General features: G+C 36.2%; 1 protein-coding gene across 7 annotated transcripts in view; it reads left to right on the forward strand.

Moving 5' to 3' along the window:
* The first annotated feature begins 1,128 nt into the window (after positions 1–1,128).
* The window catches only part of LOC127637462 (DENN domain-containing protein 5B-like), a 56,636-nt gene continuing 36,349 nt past the window's right edge, over positions 1,129–21,415 (forward strand). For 4 of the 7 annotated variants that reach the window (XM_052118542.1, XM_052118544.1, XM_052118543.1 and 1 more), the window contains exons 1-3: positions 1,129–1,465; positions 16,909–16,968; positions 20,994–21,103. In XM_052118542.1, the coding sequence (XP_051974502.1) occupies positions 1,354–1,465; positions 16,909–16,968; positions 20,994–21,103 (282 nt within the window). In that variant the 5' untranslated portion in view covers positions 1,129–1,353. The remainder of the gene's footprint in view (positions 1,466–16,908; positions 16,969–20,993; positions 21,104–21,415) is intronic. The other 3 variants (XM_052118546.1, XM_052118547.1, XM_052118548.1) reach the window with 1 other exon arrangement.

Below are 21,415 nucleotides of genomic sequence, written 5' to 3' on the forward strand. Positions count from 1 at the left end.
AAAATAATTACTCATAATTGCATCTGTAACTGAAAACAATTGATTCTGAATGCTGCATCGATGCCGCCAGTTGACAGTGGACGTGTAAGAGGACACGAACAAAACAAGTTATTGAGTGTACCTTTAAAGGAATATTCCGAGTTCAATACAAATTGAGCTCAATCGACTGCATTTATGGCATAATATTCATTATCACAAAAATTTATTTTGACTTGCAACTCCTTTGCTTTAAATAGGCCTAAAACTAAAAATCTGGGCTCCAGTGTGGCACTTACAATGGAAGTGAATGGGGCCAATTTGTAAACGTTAAAATACTCACTATTTCAAATGTATAGCCACGAGACGAAACAAAATGTGTGCTATGATTTGAGTGTGATGAAATCACTTACTAACCTTGTCTGTATAAAGTTAAAGCCAGTTTTACAACTTCATTGCCTTAACAAAATAATGTCAACAAACCCTAAAACGACTGTAAAAATTACGATTTAAACAACTTTACAGCTCAAACAATACATGAGTTTTAACATAATAATTAATGTAAGTGCTTTAAAAAAGTTATGAGCTTCACAGTTATGAGCTTCCTCATTCACTTCCATTGTAAGTGTCTCACTGTAACCTCCATTTTATTTTAATTTTAAGAATGAGTCAAAATAATTTTTGTGGTACTCAACAATATGACAAAAATGCTGTTGATAGAGCTTAACTTATATTTATTTAATAATAGTAAAATAATATTGTATTTTTTTATATATAAAAATTGTAATTTTAAGATTATAAGTGTGAAAAAACAAACAAACAAACCAAAACAAGTAAATACCTAGTTATGAAAGACTGCTTGAAAGAGTGAATCGTTCATTTATTTTTGGATATTACGTAACTGGTTTAGTTTTGTAATTTCTGCTTCACAAATTTTGCAAGTCAAAGACAGGTATTAGGAGGAAATAAAACATACGTTTTCTGGTTAAAAAAAAAAAAAAAATGCCATGTCTTTTGATTGCACTGTTCTTTCCCCTCAAGTAAATAGAAATATTCGGGATGAAGCGTTTCAAAGGTCCCGCTCTCCCGGCACGCGATTGGCTGAATGTGATCAGCTGAAGCACTGCGTCACTGTGCGCAGGACTCTGCTCATGAAATCAGTTCACAAACTTACAGCCTGCGCTACTAACGCTCTTCGGATCAAGGAATCTAAAACAAATATTGCTGTCCAAGGCTTAATGTATGAAATCAAACCAAAGCTATTGGTTTTAATTTAAACCGCGCTTTAGTTGATTAGATTTGCCTGCGGACGCTTGGATATGGAGCTGGTTGGGTCTGTGTTCTAGGCGCGGACAAAGCGGATCAGCCCGAGCCGAGATGAGCGCGACTATGAGCGGCTCCGGGTCATCAGCGCCCTGCCGCTTCGCTCATTACTTCGTCATATGCGGAATAGACAACGAAACGGGTCTAGAACCCGATGCTTTAGCAGGTAAGTTTATGGGGATTTGTTTATAATAGATTTCAGACTGGTATAAACACGAGCTGACGTGCACTGATTTCATAAGAGCCTGACTGACTCACGTTATACTCCTGATGTTAGGACATTTAAGTGCATTTCATTATTATTAAATTAAATTAATGAGCAAAAAACTGTGTGTGCATGTGTAACCTCAGAATCTATCATTTAGTAAATTAGTCATTTTAAATAATATTAGGTAAATCAAATTAATGCCTTATAACCTAATTTAAGAAAGTCCTTAAGTCAATCCAATCCATTTAAATTATTATGGGTATCAGTGAGCCTCAAGGCATCAATAAGAATAATCATCATTTATTGACTGTCTTAACATGATTGCATGTCTGGTTGCATCATAACCAGTCTTTGTTTTCTATGCTCCTGGCACACAGGCAGAGCTGTTGATTGTGGTTTAGGTGAATTAAGAGAAAGATCCTTGATTTTAAAATAATTTTTAAATGAGTCAAGATATTGAGAGTTCAGGTGACTGCCATTGACCAATTACTGACCACTGAAACCATTGTATACCAAGATTAGTGTATCACATTCTCTAGCACCCAGAATAACACATTGTCCTTATTTAAAGGAATATTCTGGGTTCAATACAAGTTAAGCTCAATTGACAGCATTCCTGGCATAATATTGAGTACCACAGAAATAATTTGGACTTGTTCCTTTTTTACTTAAAAAAAAAACTGTTTTTACTTGCAAAAATCTGGATTACGTTTAGGCACTTACAATGTAAGTGAATGGGGTCAATCTGTAAACATTAAAATACTCACTGTTTCATAAGTATAGTCACAAGACGTAAACAATTTTAGTGTGATAAAATCTCTTAGTAAACGTTACTGTGTAAAGTTATAGCCAATTTACAACTGTAAAGATGATTTGAACAACTTTACAGCTCAAATAATACATGAGTTTTAACAAGAATTAATTAAGTGCTTTTATAAAATAATTAGCTTCACATTTCTGCCTTTAAAACCCTCAAAAATGTGGCCCCCATTCACTTCCATTTTTGTAAAGAAAAGGAGGGACAATCAAAATATTGTTTTGTGGTAATCGGCATTATGCCACAAATGCTGTCAATTGAGCTTAACTTGTGATTGAGCTCTGAATATTCCTTTAAAAGAAGCAGACACAATTCATGCTTGTGGAAATGGTCTTCTTTTCACAAAAACCTGCGATTAGCATATCAAGTGAAGTGTCTTTTAAATGACCTAATCTGCATGATTTCTATTTGGCATTATGAGAGTATTGTCATTATAATATTTGCAATTATTTTTATGTTGCTTGTCCTTTGGTAGTTTTGGCTCTTCAAGCCGAATCATAGTACAAATTGCTTTGTATGCGAAATGCACATTTGCTTAAACCTTTTTGGTACGAGAGCGTTTGTCAAGAACACAAGTTTATGTCAGAGATTTCTGGACTGATGTCAGTACTGTTTAACAGTTTATTAGTAACAGAATGGTGATGTCGTAATGTAGATTTGTGACTAATTATATAACGTTCAACATGGTGAACCAAGTGAATTAAACATTACAGTACAAGAGTCTAAATTATTTCCCATCCCTGAGGTCCTTTTGAGTGGCCTTGGGAGATAGTTTTTGAATAATCTATATGTGTGGGTATTTCTTTATATTTGGATGGATGAATACACTAAATTTGCTAAGGTTAAAGCAAACTCTCCTTGTAATCCCAAATATTAGCCTGTCTGCCTTAAACCTGTTTCCCTCCGGTCTTGTCTGGCTTTGTTTTAGCCAGTCTAGTGATTGATTTATCTCTTTAAAATCCTGGCACAGTTTGCTAGTGAACTTTGTCAGAGCCAGAGCTAAACTGGCATATGCGTGATGCTCCCATGGATTAGATATGTTTTGTTTTTAACTAAGGGAGTGCAGGTCAGGCCATACGGAATAACACCAGGCAAGAGAACCTGCTAGGTATCTATTTTAGCTTTAAACTGTAGTTCTATTAGCTGTCTCTTTTTATCACAGGCAAAACATGAAGCCTCTAGATAGAGCTTAACCATATATAATTTATTCACGAATCGCGATATATTCAGAATGATTTTTCTGGCGTAAAAACATTAAGCAACATTGTGAATATTGCGATGATTGATTTAATTTGGCCATTAAAGGGATAGTTCACCCAAAAATGAAAAAACTCATAATTTACTCACCCTCTTGCCTTCCCAGATATGTATGACTTTCTTCTGCAGAACACAAACAAAGAATTTTAGATGAATACCTCATCTCTGTAGGGTCATACAATGCTAGTGAATGGTGACCAGAACTTTTGAAGCTCCAAAAATCACTTAAAGGCAGCATCAAAGTAATCCATAAGACTCCAGTGGTTAAATCTTTATCTTCAAAAGCAATATAAGTGTGGGTGAGAAACAGATCAATATTGAAGTCATTTTTTATGTAAATCTCTACCTTCACTTTCGCAATCTGAAAGTGAAGGTCAAAGTGGTGATATAGTGAAAAATTATTTTAATCTTGATCTGTGTCTCACCCATTGGCCACCCCACTCGCAATTGCCGTTTTTGAGCATAAAACTTAACATGTACCTGAAAATGTCTGTGCCACCACACACTGATCGCTGACCCCTGCCCGGCCACCCCTGTGAAAAACTCCTGGCTTTGCCCCTTCTACACAATATTAGGCAGGTGATTTTAATGTTGTGACTGAGTATAGTGTGTAGTTTACCCATATCTGCAGTATTCTTACTGAATATGAAAGGATTTTTCCCTTTCAGATTGGTCAAGTTTCCCCAGATAAAGTTCATCATGATTAAACAGTTTCAGCTTGATTAATTTACCACTGTGTGTGTCCAGTGTCATTGTGGGCTTGATTTTATCAGTTGCTCAGAAAAGCATTTCTGTAGCGTTGTGAGATGGAATCATGTACAACATAACCTTTGATGAAGATTATCCCACTGTTCTTGTTTGATGTATATTGAATGTTTTGAAAAGCCCCCTCAACCCACCCCACTGCACCTGTATTCTGGCCTAGTTTGTAATGGGTAGCTTTGGTTGCACCTCCTGTGAGAGGCGAGAATGCTCATTTGTAATTCAAACCACTTGAAGATCGAGAGCGTGAGATGGTTTTCCTGCTGGTTGTCTCAGCATGTTTCTGCATGACTGAATGCATGGCCGTCCTATGCCAGAGGGCCCCTTCTCTCTTAGGGCCAAGCTCACCCCCAATCCTGGGGCTTTTTGGCATAATCATCTCTGCCGGTTGCACTTACGCTGTTCTGGCCATTTACAATCTTGTTATGGACGATTTTTATTCAGAGGCTGTTTGTGTCTGTGTCGAGGTTAATTGAACATGACCATTAATAACACAGACACAGTGTGGCCCCTCAGTTGATGTCATTTCAAGTTGTTGTGCCTTTTGTCTTTAATGGCAAAGGTTTATTAATGGGACGGTTGTCCTCAATTCTGATTAGCTTTGTAGTTGCTGTTTTTCTGGCTGATCATCTGCAAGGCCACAGTGATTTTGGAAAAACAAGCTCCACTAATGTCCATTTTTACAGTTTCTCTCTCATTTCAGTTTATTTTTTAAGACTCATTCTCATTTGTTAGTCTTTTTGACCAGGGATATTTTTTGTTTCTTAAAGGGCCAGTCCAAACATTTATATTCTAGGCCTAAAGGCTAGGGTATACTACTTTTTTTTTTCTGTGTGCTTTTCCGTCTCATGCACGTTTGAATACTATGTTTTTCCAAATATACTCTATTGACTGCAATCCCACACGGATGTTTTCGAAACATGCACACTTCGAATGCTTTGTGATACTTTTTATGTGCTTTCAATGGCAAGCGAAAAGTCAGTGTGTAATGTTTAAATTTCCACCATGAATCGATAGATACGGAGTAATCCATTATTTTGTTGAGGGGGTTCAAAAATGAAAATTTTCACATGTGATTGTGAAGCAAAACTACTGGTAAAAACAAAAATCTTTAAAAGTTGGCAGACATTATTTTAGTTTTATATAGAGATGTGTAAACTAAGTTTAAATCAGCACCCATTGTTGCATTATATGCCAACGGCATGAGTCCCATAATAATTTTTTTTATAATGATATATAATAAATAAAAGTACTGTTTTATGTTGTTTTTTCAGTTGCAGTACCTATAAGCCCAGAAAAATTAAATATTTGTTTATATTCTTTCGAATTCTGGTTCTGAACAAACTCTATATGGTTAAATGCCGTAGATATGGGACTCTCAATGTAGCTTTGTCCAAAAATTTACATTTAACCCATTTTCAATGGTCAAAAACCAAATGTGTGCCACTTGATATGAAGCTTGTCTTTATTGTCCATCAAGGTCTGAAGTACAAACAATGTTAAAACTAGAAATGTATCTTTAATAATTCCCAGTAAAAAAAATTCTAAACATATGCCATTATAAAAACAAGTGGCTCTTCAGTTAGTGAAATACCTAAAGTATTTCTAGTTTTTGTATTTCAGAAGTGGACAACCTACAAAGCACTGGAATTTCTCCAGATATACATCTATTAATTATTTTATATTATTATGAAGGAACAGTGCGCATATGTTACGTCCATGTCCTCTGAGTTGAGGGCAGAAAGAAATACTATAAATTCGTATTTATCATCAGTTCTGATGATGCCATGTACCAAGTCCTTTGGTATTTATCTCATCTTATGATCATGAACAGTAACAACAATTGAAAGTGAAAAATGTGAAACAAAATTTAAATCACTGTCACACACAAGTATCTTTCAGGTTTTATGCTCTAATTTTAGTTTCTTATAACACGTGCCGCACCTGCAGGCTTTTTATCTCATTTGGCGTTTTACTGCTTTGGCAGAGGAAGATATTTTGATCTTCGATCTTCTGGCCTGTCTCTATCGTTCACACGAATCACACCTACACCTTAATAGGGAATTTGCCTCCTGAATTACCTGCATTTATGAGGATTTGACACCTTGAACAGTTAATAACAGTATACTGACAGTGTCTGGGTCTCTTCAGGAAAGACCTGTTAATTTGGAACGATGGTCTTTGAAGCACTGTATCGGATCCGAAGGACTTTTATAGTTGTCCCCAAAGAGTTTTTAAACAAGTACTTAGGCAAACAAGATGCTAAAAGAATGCTTTTTACCCAGCCAGCAGTGTGGCAGCCATTAGTGCCTTGTAACCTTGATGCACATTGTAGATAAAGATAAATACAGTTTTGCCTAGAAGAATAGTGCTGTACTTTATCAGTCTTTATTAAGTCTCAAGGCTTCTTCTGCTCTTTAGACATTAAAAACACTTAGGGCCAGACAAGACAGAAAACCTGGGCACCAAGAGGTGCGTTGTTACAGTGTGGCCACATGACGTGTCTCTGCTTATTGTTTCTTGATGATGCTGGCCAGCTCGTATTGTGATCAGAGACACAAGGCACTAGTGGACAGCTTTAAATAGGACGTTAGAGGACTGATTCCTGGGCCATCTGTCTCGTAGCACCGGCTTAGACGTAGGGACAGTGGCTATGCTAATGCCGTAACACCTCCCTTGCTTCCTAATTTACCCTCTAAAAGCATACATATATATATATATATACGCACACACACACAATGGCGGCCAAACGGTTTGAATAATGTACAGATTTGGTTGTTTTGGAAGGAAATTGGTACTTTAATTCACCAAAGTGGCATTTAACTGATCACAAAGTATAGTCAGGACATTACTGATATAAAAAACAGCACCATCAGTATTTGAAAAAAGTTATTTTTGATCTAATCTAGCCCCATTTCCAGCAGCCATCGCTGCAACACCTTATCTTTGAGTAATCATGATAAATTGCTCATTTGGTACTATAACTTGCCATTATATCAAACACATTTGAAAGCTGTTTGGTTTGTTAAATGAAGCTTAACATTGTCTTTGTGTTTGATTTGCCACAGCATGCAATAGACTGGCATGTCTTACGGTCAATGTTAGCTCTAGAAACTCGTCAGTCAATCATTGTTGTGAGGAATGAAGTCTGTACAATGCTTGACATTGCCAAAAACCTGAAGATTTCATATAAAAGGTGTACACTACAGTCTTCAAAGACAAAGCACAACTGGCTCGAACAAGGACAGAAAGAGATGTGGAAGACCAGATGTACAACTAAACAAGAGGATAAGTACATCAGAGTCTCTAGTTTGAGAAATAGATGCCTCACATGTCCTCAGCTGACAGCTTCATTGAATTCTACCCGCTCAACACCAGTTTCATGTGCAACAGTAAAGAGAAGACTCAGGGGTGCAGGTATTATGGGAAGAATTGCAAAGAAAAAGCCACCTTTGAAACAGAAATACAAAAAGAAAAAGTTAGAATGGACAAAGAAACACAGAGTGTTATGGATCTTAACCCCCATTAGGGTTGGGCGATGTCCCCTAAATTGGCAGTTGACGATGTTGACAGTAAAACATTGCGATGGACGATGATATCGTCGGTGGGGGGGAAATGAACGACAAAAGGACGACAAAAGGTTTCCGTTCATGGCAAGATTAGCACGGAAATATCTGTGCATATGTGCTACCAGTACTCCATCAGAGCGGGTCTTCAGCACAGTGGGTAGTGTAGTTACTCCAATCCGCAGCTTATTAAAACCAGATAAAGTGAATATGTTGGTATTTCTGGCCAGAAACATGGAAATTTAAACATGGTCTATGGTGAAAGATATTAGATTTCTTTACGCATTTTTCGCCATCCGTTGCGGAGCTATTCGATTTTGCATATTATTTTTTAAACGTTCATTTGTGTAGTTCATATGACCACGTTACAATATTTCAATAACATAATTTATTTTGTAGCCTGTGCTGAAGTTAATTGTGCTGCTAATTATAAGTGAAATGTTAATGCCGAGTTTCGGTCTGAGTGTTGTTCCGTTTTCTTGTTCTTGACGTTCGCTGGTCTGGGTTTATCTTAAACTGCCGCTTCAGTGTATACAAGAGCTATGTGACAATGAGCAAGATTTTCTGAGACACTACAACTACTAATAATTAATTAATAAAGGCTATTTTCTTGTAGCCTACAACATAAAATATTTTAATCTAAATGTACAGTGTAAGACATGTAAAAAAAAAAAAGACAAGAGTCTAACAATGTCAAGATCAATATTTGTGTAGCCTGCCTGACACGGTATTTTCACAGACTAACACGTCACGTCTCTGGCATATACTACAGTATTTAAAATTGCATATATGCATTAGTTATATTCTCAATTTAATTTACAGAGCAATCCCTGCAAAGTTTTTAGGTTAACTATAGAAGAGACTAGGATTAGTGAGTCACACTAGCAAGACTCGCAAAAGGGGGCGTGGCATCACGATGGTGGCTCTACATCGTGATGTTGGTCAGCCATCACGATGGACGATATCGTCCATCGGCACAACCCTAACCCCCATTGAGCTTTTGTGGGATCAGCTAGACTGCAAGGCGTGTGAGAAGTGCCCGACAAGACAGCCACATCTATGGCAAGTGCTACAGGAAGTGTGGGGTGAAATGTCACCTGAGTATCTGGACAAACTGACATTTAGAATAACAAGGATCTGCAAAGCTGTCATTGCTGCACATGGAGGATTTTTTGAAGAGAAATCTTTGAAGTTGTTTAAGAAGTTCAGAACATTTGTTTCAAATTGTAATAGTAATTTTTCATGTTATTACTGTCCTGACTATACATTGTGATCGGTTGACTGCCACTTTGGTGAATAAAAGTAACAATTTCTTTCCATAAGAGCAAAATCTGTACATTATTCCCAAACCTTTGGCCACCTGTGTGTGTGTGTGTGTGTGTGTGTGTATATATGTATATATATATATGTGCGCGATTAAGTTGACAAAAAATAACGCGCTAAAAAAAATAACGCAATTAATCGCACCATAATAAGGAAGATTCCTGAGAAATGCAAGCTTGTAGTACCACCTGTTTACTCCAGAGGGCAGTAAGTGAACTTTCAGCTGTATGAGCAACACACAGTTTATACAGTGAAGTAGGACACATCAGTACATTTACATTTATGCATTTGGCAGACGCTTTTATCCAAAGCGACTTACAGTGCACTTATTACAGGGACAATACCCCTGGAGCAACCTGGAATTATGTGCCTTGCTCAAGGACACAAGAGTGGCATCTTGGTGGTGCTGGGGCTTGAACCCCCGACCTTCTGGTCAGTAACCCTTGCGTTCAAAACACTTGAAGGAGCGCAAATGCGAACTAAGGGATCTCAAGATGTGTTTAAAGATTGAGTATTAAACTATATTTAACTTGACACAGTGAACTAAACATTTTATGTTTATGACGCAACGCACCCGAGATGCTACTCAAGCATGTCTGACGTTGGTGTAAATTGACGGGTCCTTAAACAAGCCCTCATAATAAATCTCGAACTGATTGACAAATTCACTTGTGAAATGGATTGCTATGAAATGTATGCCAATGATTGACTTATGATCAATAATATGGTAGTAAACAATACATTGTATTCTAAAGCCGCTTTTTGTATTGTCTTATCAATGATCAACTCTTCTTCTACAAGAATGTAAAGCATTTTAATTATCTGAATATTTTTTATTATATATATATATATATATATATATATATAAAGATAACTATGTATAATTAATTATATATTAATATAAATATGTATAATCATTATATATTGAGTTATTGTTATATGAGGGGCTTTCTCAGCAAATATTTGTATATGCGATTAATCGCAATTAATTAATCGGGACACCATGTAATTAATTCGATTAAAAGTGTTAATCGATTGACAGCCCTAATATATATATATATATATATATATATATATATATATATATATATATATATATATATATACATATGTGTGTGTGTGTGTGTGTGTACAGTATCTCACAAAAGTGAGTACACCCCTCACACTTTTGTAAATATTTGATTATATCTTTTCATGTGACAACACTGAAGAAATTACACTTTGCTACAATGTAAATTAGTGAGTGTACAGCTTGTATAACAGTGTAAATTTGCTGTCCCCTCAAAATAACTCAACACAGCCATTAATGTCTAAACCTCTGATAACAAAAGTGAGTACACCCCTAAGTGAAAATGTCCACCAAAATTCCACTATAGCAATAACACTGGATAACCCTGAAATATTTCATAAGAAATAGAAATCTCTAAAGGGACAAAAGGATGATGAGCAATCATCATGTTTTTGTGTCTGTCTATATGTCCTTCTATGTGACTCATTGAGACCATGAATTGGTCCTTTTGACTTTTGTTTTTTGACTAAGTTCCAGCTCATCAGTGTCCTCAGATACGGCTTAGCAAACACCATGTGACGGTTTGATTTTTGCCAATGTAATGCATTACATTTGTTTTAGCTTAAGTAATGGTGTTATGCTCATTTTGTGGCTTAAACGGTTGAATATTGGCTTCAGTATTTGGGTAGTTGAAATCATGATTTTAGGCAAAAAGTTAAGAATCTGAGTCTTGAGCAGCTTTCTTGCAATAAACCGCTCTGATGTAAATGAGGTGAGTGCAAAAATGTTTAAAGGAAAGTTTGATTTTAGGTGCTGTGACTGGTCACCTTCGCTTAAATGCTTGTGTGGTGGGACAAATAAATTTTTGTTCAATACAGATATTGCTTAGAGTATCTTATTAAATTAAAATCTATATGAACTATGACCTGAATGTCAGGAATTAAAATTATCTTGAAAACTTTGTGTGACTTATTATAAAAGTCGGTTTGTGTAGGTATTTGATTGATTTATGGCAAGCAGAATTTACTTTTATTCATTCGCAGGATATGAATTGTTGAGATATCAACAATTACATTGTCACTAGTTAGAATGCTATTTCTTTAAATCAGTAATGCAGTTACAACTAGTGGAAATGCTTATTGTTGATAATCGTAATGACATTTGCACTAGTAAAAACGTTTATGCTTGATGTCTGTAATTGCATTTTCACTAGTAGAATTTCGCAATGATCTGTCATTCAGTCCTATTCAAAACACAATTACAGATAAAAAAATATTTGCGTGATTGTATTACATACCGCTTGTCAAGCGACTGGATCATGTTTTTACAACCCTCTTTGGTAAACGTGTTAATTGGTACCATGTCTTTCGCAAGGTGAAATGTTACTGACTCAAACAAACTTACGTGTGGTGTAACACTGGCAAAGGCATCTGAAATAGTTTTTTGCTTTGGACGGCATTTAGATCTGGCTTTGCACTTGACATACAAAGATTTGTGGCACTGACTTAAATGATCAAACAAATTGGTCGTGTTTCCTCGTGTTGTGGCAACAATTACAAGACAATCTCGACAAAGTACCTGTTTTTGGTCAACCTCATCCTGTCTGTAGACAAAATATTTCCATATAACTGACAATGCATTTCATTTTGCAACCAAATCCTCCATTTCTTTTGGCGCAAGCAGAGCCTGCACGTCAACAACGTGCAGCAATAAACGTTTTATAAAAAAAAATTATAATAAACTCTGTGTATCTATGAACCCATAAATCGGGATTAAATTACGTAATATCAGACAGATATAATGCTACATTTCCTATTGGTAAAAATAAATATTGTAGACCTATATGTTTATCTTACTACATCGCACGTTCTGCGATGTGACTATTGCGGATGCGCACATCGCAGTGTCGATGCTGAAATAATATATTGTGCAGCCCTATAACATTTTGCTCTCTGTTAATGTATTCCATCATAGATTTGGTATTTCTGATATCAATAAATTGTAAAATAGTGGTATTTAAAATGGAAATCAAAAAATTGTGTATATCAAAAAGATATATATATATATATATATATATATATATATATATATATATATATATATATATAGATATAGATAGATATAGATAGATAGATATAGATAGATAGATAGATAGATAGATAGATAGATAGATAGATATAAAAAATTGGAATGGATTTTTAAAAAAAATGTCAATCCCCTTTTCTTCCCAATTTGGCATGTGCTCAGTTGCCACTACTTACTAGGTCCTTGTGGTGGTGCGGTTACTCACCTCAATCCGGGTGGCGGAGGACAAGTCTCTTTTGTCTCCGCTTCTGAGATGGTCAATCCGCACATCTTATCTTGTGGCTTGCTGTGCAAGATGTAGCGGAGACTCGCAGCATGTGGAGGCTCATGCTACTCTTGGTGAACCACGCACAACTTACCACACGCACCATTGAGAGCGAGAACCACTCAATCATGACCACGAGGAGGTTACCCCATGTGACTCTACCCTCCCTAGCAACCGGGCCAATTTGGTTGCTTAGGAGACCTGGCTGGATTCACTCCGCACACCCTGGATTCGAACTTGCGACTCCAGGGGTGATGGTCAGCGTCAATACTCGCTGAGCGACCCAAGCCCCAGGAAAGGAATTAAGATATCTAAAAAGGAATTCTTACTTATTACAATCACATTAGAGCTATCAGAATTTAATACTGCCACTAGTGAGACAAAATTGTCACCAGTTTTTTTTCTGCTGTGAATCAAGAATAAGCATTTGCACTAGTTACATTGTAATTATTGATATCAAAAAGTATTATTTTTACTAGTAAGAAGTGCATTTTTGATATGTGAAATTGGAATTTTAACTAGTGAGAAATTAATTTTAGGTATCCGTAATTACTTTTCTAATGGAAGTGAATGACAGATCATTGTGAAATTCTGCTAGTGAAAATGCTGTTACAGATATCAAGAATTACAGTTGTTACTATAGTTGAAATTCAGTGTTTGATATAGAATGTTTACTGCGAGTGATTACATAATTTGGTATATCAAGAATTAATGTTTTCTATAGTAGTAATTTGATATCAAGAATTAGCATTTTAAGTAGTGTAAATTTACTGTAGAAATCAACAATGCATATTGTGCGAATGATTAAAAGTCAGTCCGGCTTGCCATAATGATTGAATTTGTTTACCAAAGTCCCTGCAAGCTTCTCTCATTAATAAAGATCTAGAATGTCTTCTTGAATGTTAAATATTTCAGAAAGTATTGTAAGCTGGCATGATCCAAATGAAACACCATTTATCCCCTAATATTGATAAATGAGTTAATCTCACACCAAACCATGTTGAGGATGTTTGTTTATTACTACTCTCTTGTGCAGGCTGATCTGTAATGTTAAGGTTGTGACAGGCCAGGACATGTTGTGGGTTATAGCTTCAGCAGATGCATCATGAGCCTGATAGTAGAGATATGCTGAGCTGACAAACCCTGTGAGAAGTGAAGGACCCCAATGTTTTGTGCTCACAATGTGCCCTCTCAGCATGCATACGCGCACACACACAGGCCCTGTGTAGCAAGCGCTCAGTTACGTAACACTGTTGATAATGGACAAAGGCTCTGCAAGAGACACTGTGTGCTGTCGCCCTGTCTTCCATCAGCACATTTGAAATGAATGGTGTTCAGGCCAAGGCCAGTGATTTTGCTCAATATCACAAATCTAACAGAATTGATGTACATACTACATCACCATAGATAATAATAATATGCTGCTTTGATGTTGCTTGATAATTAATGAGTACATGTCAAAATAAATTGTATTACCATGGTAATGTTTTGTTGGTGGAAGTAGTTGACCGATGATAATGGTTGTTTTAGTGTATGACTATGACAGGTGTTGGATTGAACAGATATGATCTCAGGTTAGATCGAAGTGCAGGCAGATAGATTGATTAGCAGGCAGTAAGCAGCACCGTGTGTTCATAACATGCACACGTGCTGAGTCATCCTGTTGGTACAGTAGCTGTTCATGTTGCTCAGACAGCAGGAGTTCCCTGTGTGGGGGTGAACCTCAAGAATATCTCACTCTAAAATAAAAAATAAAACATATTTGGGCATGTATATTCATATGACGAAAATAGGACTGGTATTTTTATGATCTGTAAGACTGTTATGTTGTGACATTGTTTTCACAACAATTAAGCAACCCCCTACAAGTCTAATTATTATGTTTTACTTTTGTGATTGATAATTTAAAATCAGCGTTAATTAAAGCACATCATATTTGTACAATATAAATACTTCATGATCAAAATAATGTTAATAAAATATTTTTTCACAGAAGTAACCAGCAAAATAGGGGGGAAGCTTAATATTCATGACTTTCATAATGGCTCTAAAAGCAGGATAAATTTTTTTTGTATGCAGAATATACGATTTTAGATTATATTTATAATATATATTAAAATAGTTTAAGATATATATATACACACAAATCAGCCACATCATTAAAACCACCTTCCTAATATTGTGTAGGTCCTCCTCGTGCCTCTAAAACAGCGCCAACCTGCATCTCACAATAGCATTCTGAGATGCTATTCTTCTCACCACAATTGTACAGAGTGGTTATCTGAGTTACTGTAGACTTTGTCAGTTTGAACCAGTCTGGCCATTCTCTGTTGACCTCTCTCATTAACAAGGCATTACCATCCACAGAACTACCGCTCACTGGATGTTTTTTGTTTTTGGCACCGTTCAGAGTAAATTCTAGAGACTGTTGTGTGTGAAAATTCCAGGAGATCAACCGTTACAGAAATACTCAAACCAGCCTGGCTGGCACCAACAATCATGCCATGGTCCAAATCACTGATATACATTTTATTCCCATTTTGATGGTTGTTGTGAACATTAATTTATACACTTCACTGCTTCCACATGATTGGCTGATTAGATAATTCTCAATATTACACCTAAATAAAATAGAATAAATAAGAACATACTAATTTTCATGAAAATAAGATTGTCCAAACAAACAGGGACATTTAATCAGGATGTAACGTGTACTTTCTATAAACTCTTCTGAAAAGGAAACTGGATATAAAAGTGTGGTTCACTCAAACCACTAAAACTGTTGTTGTTGTTGTTGGTGTTGTTTTTTTTTTGTGTTTTTTTTAAATGACCAACTGGTATTTCCAAATCCTCTTTCTAAAATGTTCTACTTATCGCTGGTATTTCATGTCCAGTGTGTGGATCATTTTCTGAAATCCCACTTTGCTAACGGTGCATCATGTCTCTTTATATCTCTGTGAAGACTTGTCATATGGCGTGACACTCGCAAACACATCTGTAATTGTGCTTTGTTTGGCTTACTGGGCTTTTTAATGTAGTTTTAGTCAATGAAAGCTGTTGACATTTTAGTCATATTTTAGTAACATTTAGTCATATTGATATTTTAGCCACTGAACACTGTAAACATTTTAGCCATAAGAGTATTATTGATAAGCATTTGTCAATCTTGTCTATCCAAAACCAATATATATATATATATATATATATATATACACACACACATTTTATTGTTGTTGTCATTTTAGTGTTATTTTTCACATAAGATTGATCTTATCATGATGATCTCCTCAATAATGCAACACGTTGCGCTGCAGACAGCAGGGGTGAGAGACGAGCGTCTTATTATTTTTGTTTTTTGGATGAAATATGGCTCTGACTGAATATTTACAAGCAAAATAATCATATACATTGCTATGGTATGTACAAATTAGTTAACACACAGAGGGGTGGGTGAAGCAAAATAAATAAAAAAATAACAAAAATGGCTAGTCTTAAGACATGAATATTCTGTTTAAAACAAGCAGATCAAGCAGAAAAAAAAGATACATTGAATGTCCGTCTTTCATTTGTGAGAGAACCCAGACATGGTCTTGATGGGGTTCCCATGATTCACCCGTGTACCTTTTAATATCTTCAGATGATCTTGTAGGTCATGTGTAATGGGGTAAATATTGAACATGTGCAATTAGACACACTCTATTTCCCTTCTGTTTTGATGATGCAACATTTTCGAGTCTAAATTGTAGACAAATTGCCAGCCAGGCAGGAAGCACATTGATTGATTTAGTGTGTATGGAGGAGTGTTCATGTACATATTCCTTAATAACCTATCTCGTCCTGTTCCTTTAACACCCACCAATAAGATATTTTGCTAATGCCTGCTGCTCACACACAACATGATGTCTCAATCGTAACTCGGCTCACAGCCTACAGTCAAGCTGTGCTCATCAAACCAGTGCCTGTGAAACGTGTCTTCACCTCCATCACTGTTTAGTCTGCAAAATAACACTCACATGCTATCTGTGTCTGCAAAGCCATCCCTGCTAAAATAAGGGTTAAAACCAGCCCAAGCTGGTTGGTTGGTCTTAATTGGTTAAGATGATCTCGTAGCCTGGCAAAGCTGATAGACCAGCTGAAAAGTGCCCAAAACCAGCCAACAGAACTCCTTGACCAGCTTAGGCTGTTTTATCAGCAGGGATTGATCTTTGGAATAAGACATGCCTGTTACCATGTATTAGGTTGTTTAATTTGCTTTCTCCATTTCTACGTTTGATGTGACATTTTGCTTTTTTGTCTTTTGTGTTTGTGCCATCTCAGCTTTGTATCAATGGCTAGAAGCCGATCGGCAGGGCAGGGACCCAGAGGCCGTGGCAGCAGGTAAACATAATCATGAAAACACTCATCACAGTGTTATGCTACTTTAACTTCTCCTCTCTGTTCTCCCATCCACCTCTGCAATCCTGTTTCTTTTCTCGCATATAGCTTTGTGTTCTTCCCTTTTTCAGAGTGCTCTTTTTAATTAAAAGAAAAAAACAAATGAAAATGCTGTCATCATTTACTCACTTTTTCAAACCCATATGCTGTTTTTTTTCCATGGAACACTAAAGGTGTAATTTTTAAAGAATATTTATGCAGTTCTACAAGGTACAGCTACAAACAAAAATGTAAGTTGTTAAATGCAGTTTTTATTCACCGATAACCCTCACATCCACAAAAAATTGCATCTTGTCCATCATATGTGACCATAGTCAAAAATATGGTGTCGAAGTCATTGAGCATAATAATCTAAAATCGGCTTTTTAAAAAAAAATTAGAATGTAAGAAACCTGTATTTACATGAGGTATGAAATCATCAGAATATTCTCTTCTTTGGACGTCAAAATATAAACAAGCATGCTCACAACTAGGCATGTGACATATTCGGTAATACGGTATCTCACGGTAATTAACAACATGCACAATATAGTTATTGTGGGCACTTCAAAATACCTTAAATAATTCTAGATACTGTTTAAGCCAAATTATTTAGATTAATCTGATTGCACAGTAGATTTTTGCCATCAGCGGAACAAGATTCAGTACACTGCGTGAATGAGAACAGTGACTGAAGGCGGAACACAGCCGACCCTTTATCCGCCGTATCTAAAAGTCATAAGTGTGGAAGTATTTTGGGTTAAGCATAAAAATGCTGAGGGATTGTTGGTTGAAGATGGTTTCCTTTTGTGTAAAACATGTGGCAGAAAAGTGGCATCGAAACACGGGAACACCTCCAACATGTTCACTCATCTGCAGGACAGTCATCCTGTGCAATTCAGATAAGATAAGACAAGTTATGACAAAACTGAGAGACAACTGGCTAAGTGACAATTAAGACGACAAAGAAAGTGAACTTTTGAAAATGTTTGCATCTAAAATGTATTTTAGTAACTGCTAAATTACATTTGTAATCAGCTAATATCATGCCCTGTAATTAATAATGGGATGGTGTTTGTTTTTTTGTCCTTATTTGAGCTTTTCAGCACTTGGTCGCTATGAACTGTTGTTGTTGTAGCTGTGTATAGATTCAACAAAATTACTCTCTTCCATGGAAAAAAATAACCAAATACAGGTTTGGAACGAAATGAGGGTGAATAATTAATGACAGAATTTTCATTTTTGGTTGAACTATCACTTTTAAGGTCACTGTTTCAATTGTCCCTCCCTCTATGTCTTCTCAACTTTTCTGATGTGGAGGCTCACTATAGTTTAAAGTGGGTCATTCGCCTCTGTTTGTTCTTTTAAATCAGTTTCCCTCTGTTATCTCTCCCTCCCCTACATTTGACTGTCTTGTTTTTCAGCAGTTCTCATGCTGTTCCTGCTAACATTTCATGGGGTGTTTGTATCAGTCTCTCTCTCTCTCTCTCTCTCTCACGTGTATGCCTGAGGCCCCACTCTCTCTCTGTATTAAAGGGCTTTAGTAGATTTCTCCTACTCTCTGTCCCTTCCTGTTAGTTAAGGCTCAGGGCTGTGATGAGGTTCTCACAGATCACAGTCTCATTCACCCCACAGCTCACACTCTGAGCATAAATAATGCTTTGCTGTTTTTATCTATCGCAGTGGGCTGCGTGTGTCGCTCTCAACAGTACGCTATTACTGAGCACAAAAGTAATTATCATATGAAAACAAAGTAACACAATGACCTCATTATGTTTTTAGGTCATCTTTGGGTTCTAGCTTAGAAATTAATTGCCATTTCATGGAAATGAAAACATAACAGACTTGCAAAATTAAAGTAAATTGTACTGTCATAAAATAAAAAAAATAGTAAACAATATTTTGCATATAGAAAATGAAGCCTATTTTTAGGGTCATTGAGAATTACATTATGAAATTTTTCATGACAATTATGAAAATTTGACCAACCAGTTCACCAATTAGTGCAATGCGAAAAGGTTTAATATGATTGAGGTCGACCGATTGTGGATTTTGCTTATACGATGACTAAGCAATAACGAAGGCCAATAACCAATTAATCGGGCAAGTTTTAAAAATCAGTTTATAGAATGTTAAAGTTTTTCCTTACTATGATGGGAAAAGACATTGAGTCTACCAGAGTCCAAAACAAGGAAAATTCCCCGATGTAGTTTGTTCAACCAAAACCCCCAAAAATATCAGAAGAAATTTATATTTGGTGCATAACGTGGGACTTTTAACTATAAACAAGCCTGAAGCACAATTGGGACTCTTATTTTGAAATGACAGAGACTTGGCTTTGTTACAACACTAAATATTAACCAAATTACTTTTTTAAATATTTTTTTTTATAGCATATTAGCCTATTTATAGCCTGTTGTACCAGCACCGGCGCAGGGGAAAACAGAGGATTAAGGAATAATAAAAAATAAAAAACTGTTGTCAATTATGGGCATAGATTTTTGCATTTAACTATAGTTCAAAAAAGCAACTTAAATCCAACATATTTTATTTAAATTGTAAAGTATTTATACATCACGTCTTTCATTTTTCCTGATTTCAATTAAAAGAAATGGTTGTAAAACAGCATTTGTTTTTTACTGTAATGTGTTACTGTAATGAGAATTATCATTGAAGACAGTGGGAATAGAAAAAGTAAATTCAGATGCTTTACGATAGTGAAAATTGGGAGGTACAATGTGACTTAAGTGTCCTAAAAAAATGTCACAATGTAAAAAAATGGGTCATGAAGTGCTATTTTTTTTAATTATTTTATTATCTTCGCTGAGGACCACTGATAATGTTGTAAAATTTTGTTGTTTTTATGCTCCAGAAATGTTGCACTGTGTTACTCATATGGGAGATGCAGGTTTAATTATGGCTTGAGTTGTATCCCGATACAATACCCCTGTCTCTGCCCAAATATTTAATGTCTCTTTTCTACTACCACCCCTGGAGTCACAAGTTCGAATCCAGGGTGTGCTGAGTGACTCCAGCCAGGTCTCCTAAGCAACCAAATTAGCCTGGTTGCTAGGGAGGGTAGAGTCACACAGGGTAATCTCCTCGTGGTCACGATTAGTGGTTCTCGCTCTCAGTGGTGCGTGTGGTAAGTTGTGCGTGTGGTAAGTTGTGCGTGGTTCACGGAGAGTAGCATGAGCCACATGCGGAGTCTCCGCGGTGTCATGCACAATGAGCCACGTGATAAGATGCGTGGAATGACTGTCTCAGAACCGTGCCACCACGAGGACCTACTTAGTAGTACCCTCCCAAAATACAGAAGATTAATTAAAATATATATATTTTTAATGAATTATATAATTTTTTTAATTTCATTTTCTTTTTCTTCCAAAAATTAAACCTCTCAAAGCCATGGACATAAAACAAAACATGTTCTCCTGATGTTGGAGTATGTAATAACAAAATAATATTGCCCCAGTGAACAAAGCCAGATGTGGGTTTATGTTTGTATTGATATTAGAGAGCAAGGAATCCTGCTCTGATAAATACTATTCCTCCAGAGACAGGTGTCGTATCTGGGTCATGTTTACACAGCAAATACGAGTGGATTACTCTGACCACCTTACCTGAGAGAGCAGTAGATTATTATCCTACACACAGGGGTGTATGTTTCAACAAATGCAAGTTTGTTAGAATATAATTGTGCATTGAAGGACAGAATAGGCCTTTTTGGTCCCTCTCTGTGTGTACTGCAGCTACATTTACACCTTGAGTAATGCAGTTTGATGCTAAACCCATGAAACTTTTATTAGTTAAATGCAGTTGAAATTAGATGTATGGCAAGCCTGTTCTTCTTTATGACCATATTTTAGGATTCACACTGTCAAACCATATCTCAGCCTTATCATTTTAAAACTTTTGAATAATTCAAAATGTCCAGGCCTAACTTCTCTCTATTTATTCCTTCCCATGTCTTTAATTCCATCTCTTAGGGGAAAACTTTGATCAGAGCCCTTTGAAAAGGACCTTCAAATCTAAAGTGCTGGCACACTACCCAGAGAATATAGAGTCTAACCCATTTGACCAGGATGCTGTTAACATGGTAAGTAACTTTCATTTTAGAAACTATTTCATTTACTCCTCTTTCTGACTTTGTTCATTCTGCATTGGTTTGAGCTGCTTTTCTGGTGAAGTATGGAATGTTTTTCAATGTTAAAATGCTAAATTGCTTACCAGCCCGACACAGCAATATTGGCTCAATTAAAAGTATTAGAATGGGGCGGGACTATCTGTTCTGCTGACCAATGAAAGATGCCAGGAGTGTTTGGGGAAACCTGTTCAAAAGCAATGCTTATTTTTCCAATTCCGCTTTGTGTCGATAGTGGCACAGAAATGACAGACTTCAACTTTTAAA

This window comes from Xyrauchen texanus, chromosome 45 (genome assembly GCF_025860055.1).
Source record: "Xyrauchen texanus isolate HMW12.3.18 chromosome 45, RBS_HiC_50CHRs, whole genome shotgun sequence".
NCBI classification, from domain to species: Eukaryota; Metazoa; Chordata; class Actinopteri; order Cypriniformes; family Catostomidae; genus Xyrauchen; species Xyrauchen texanus.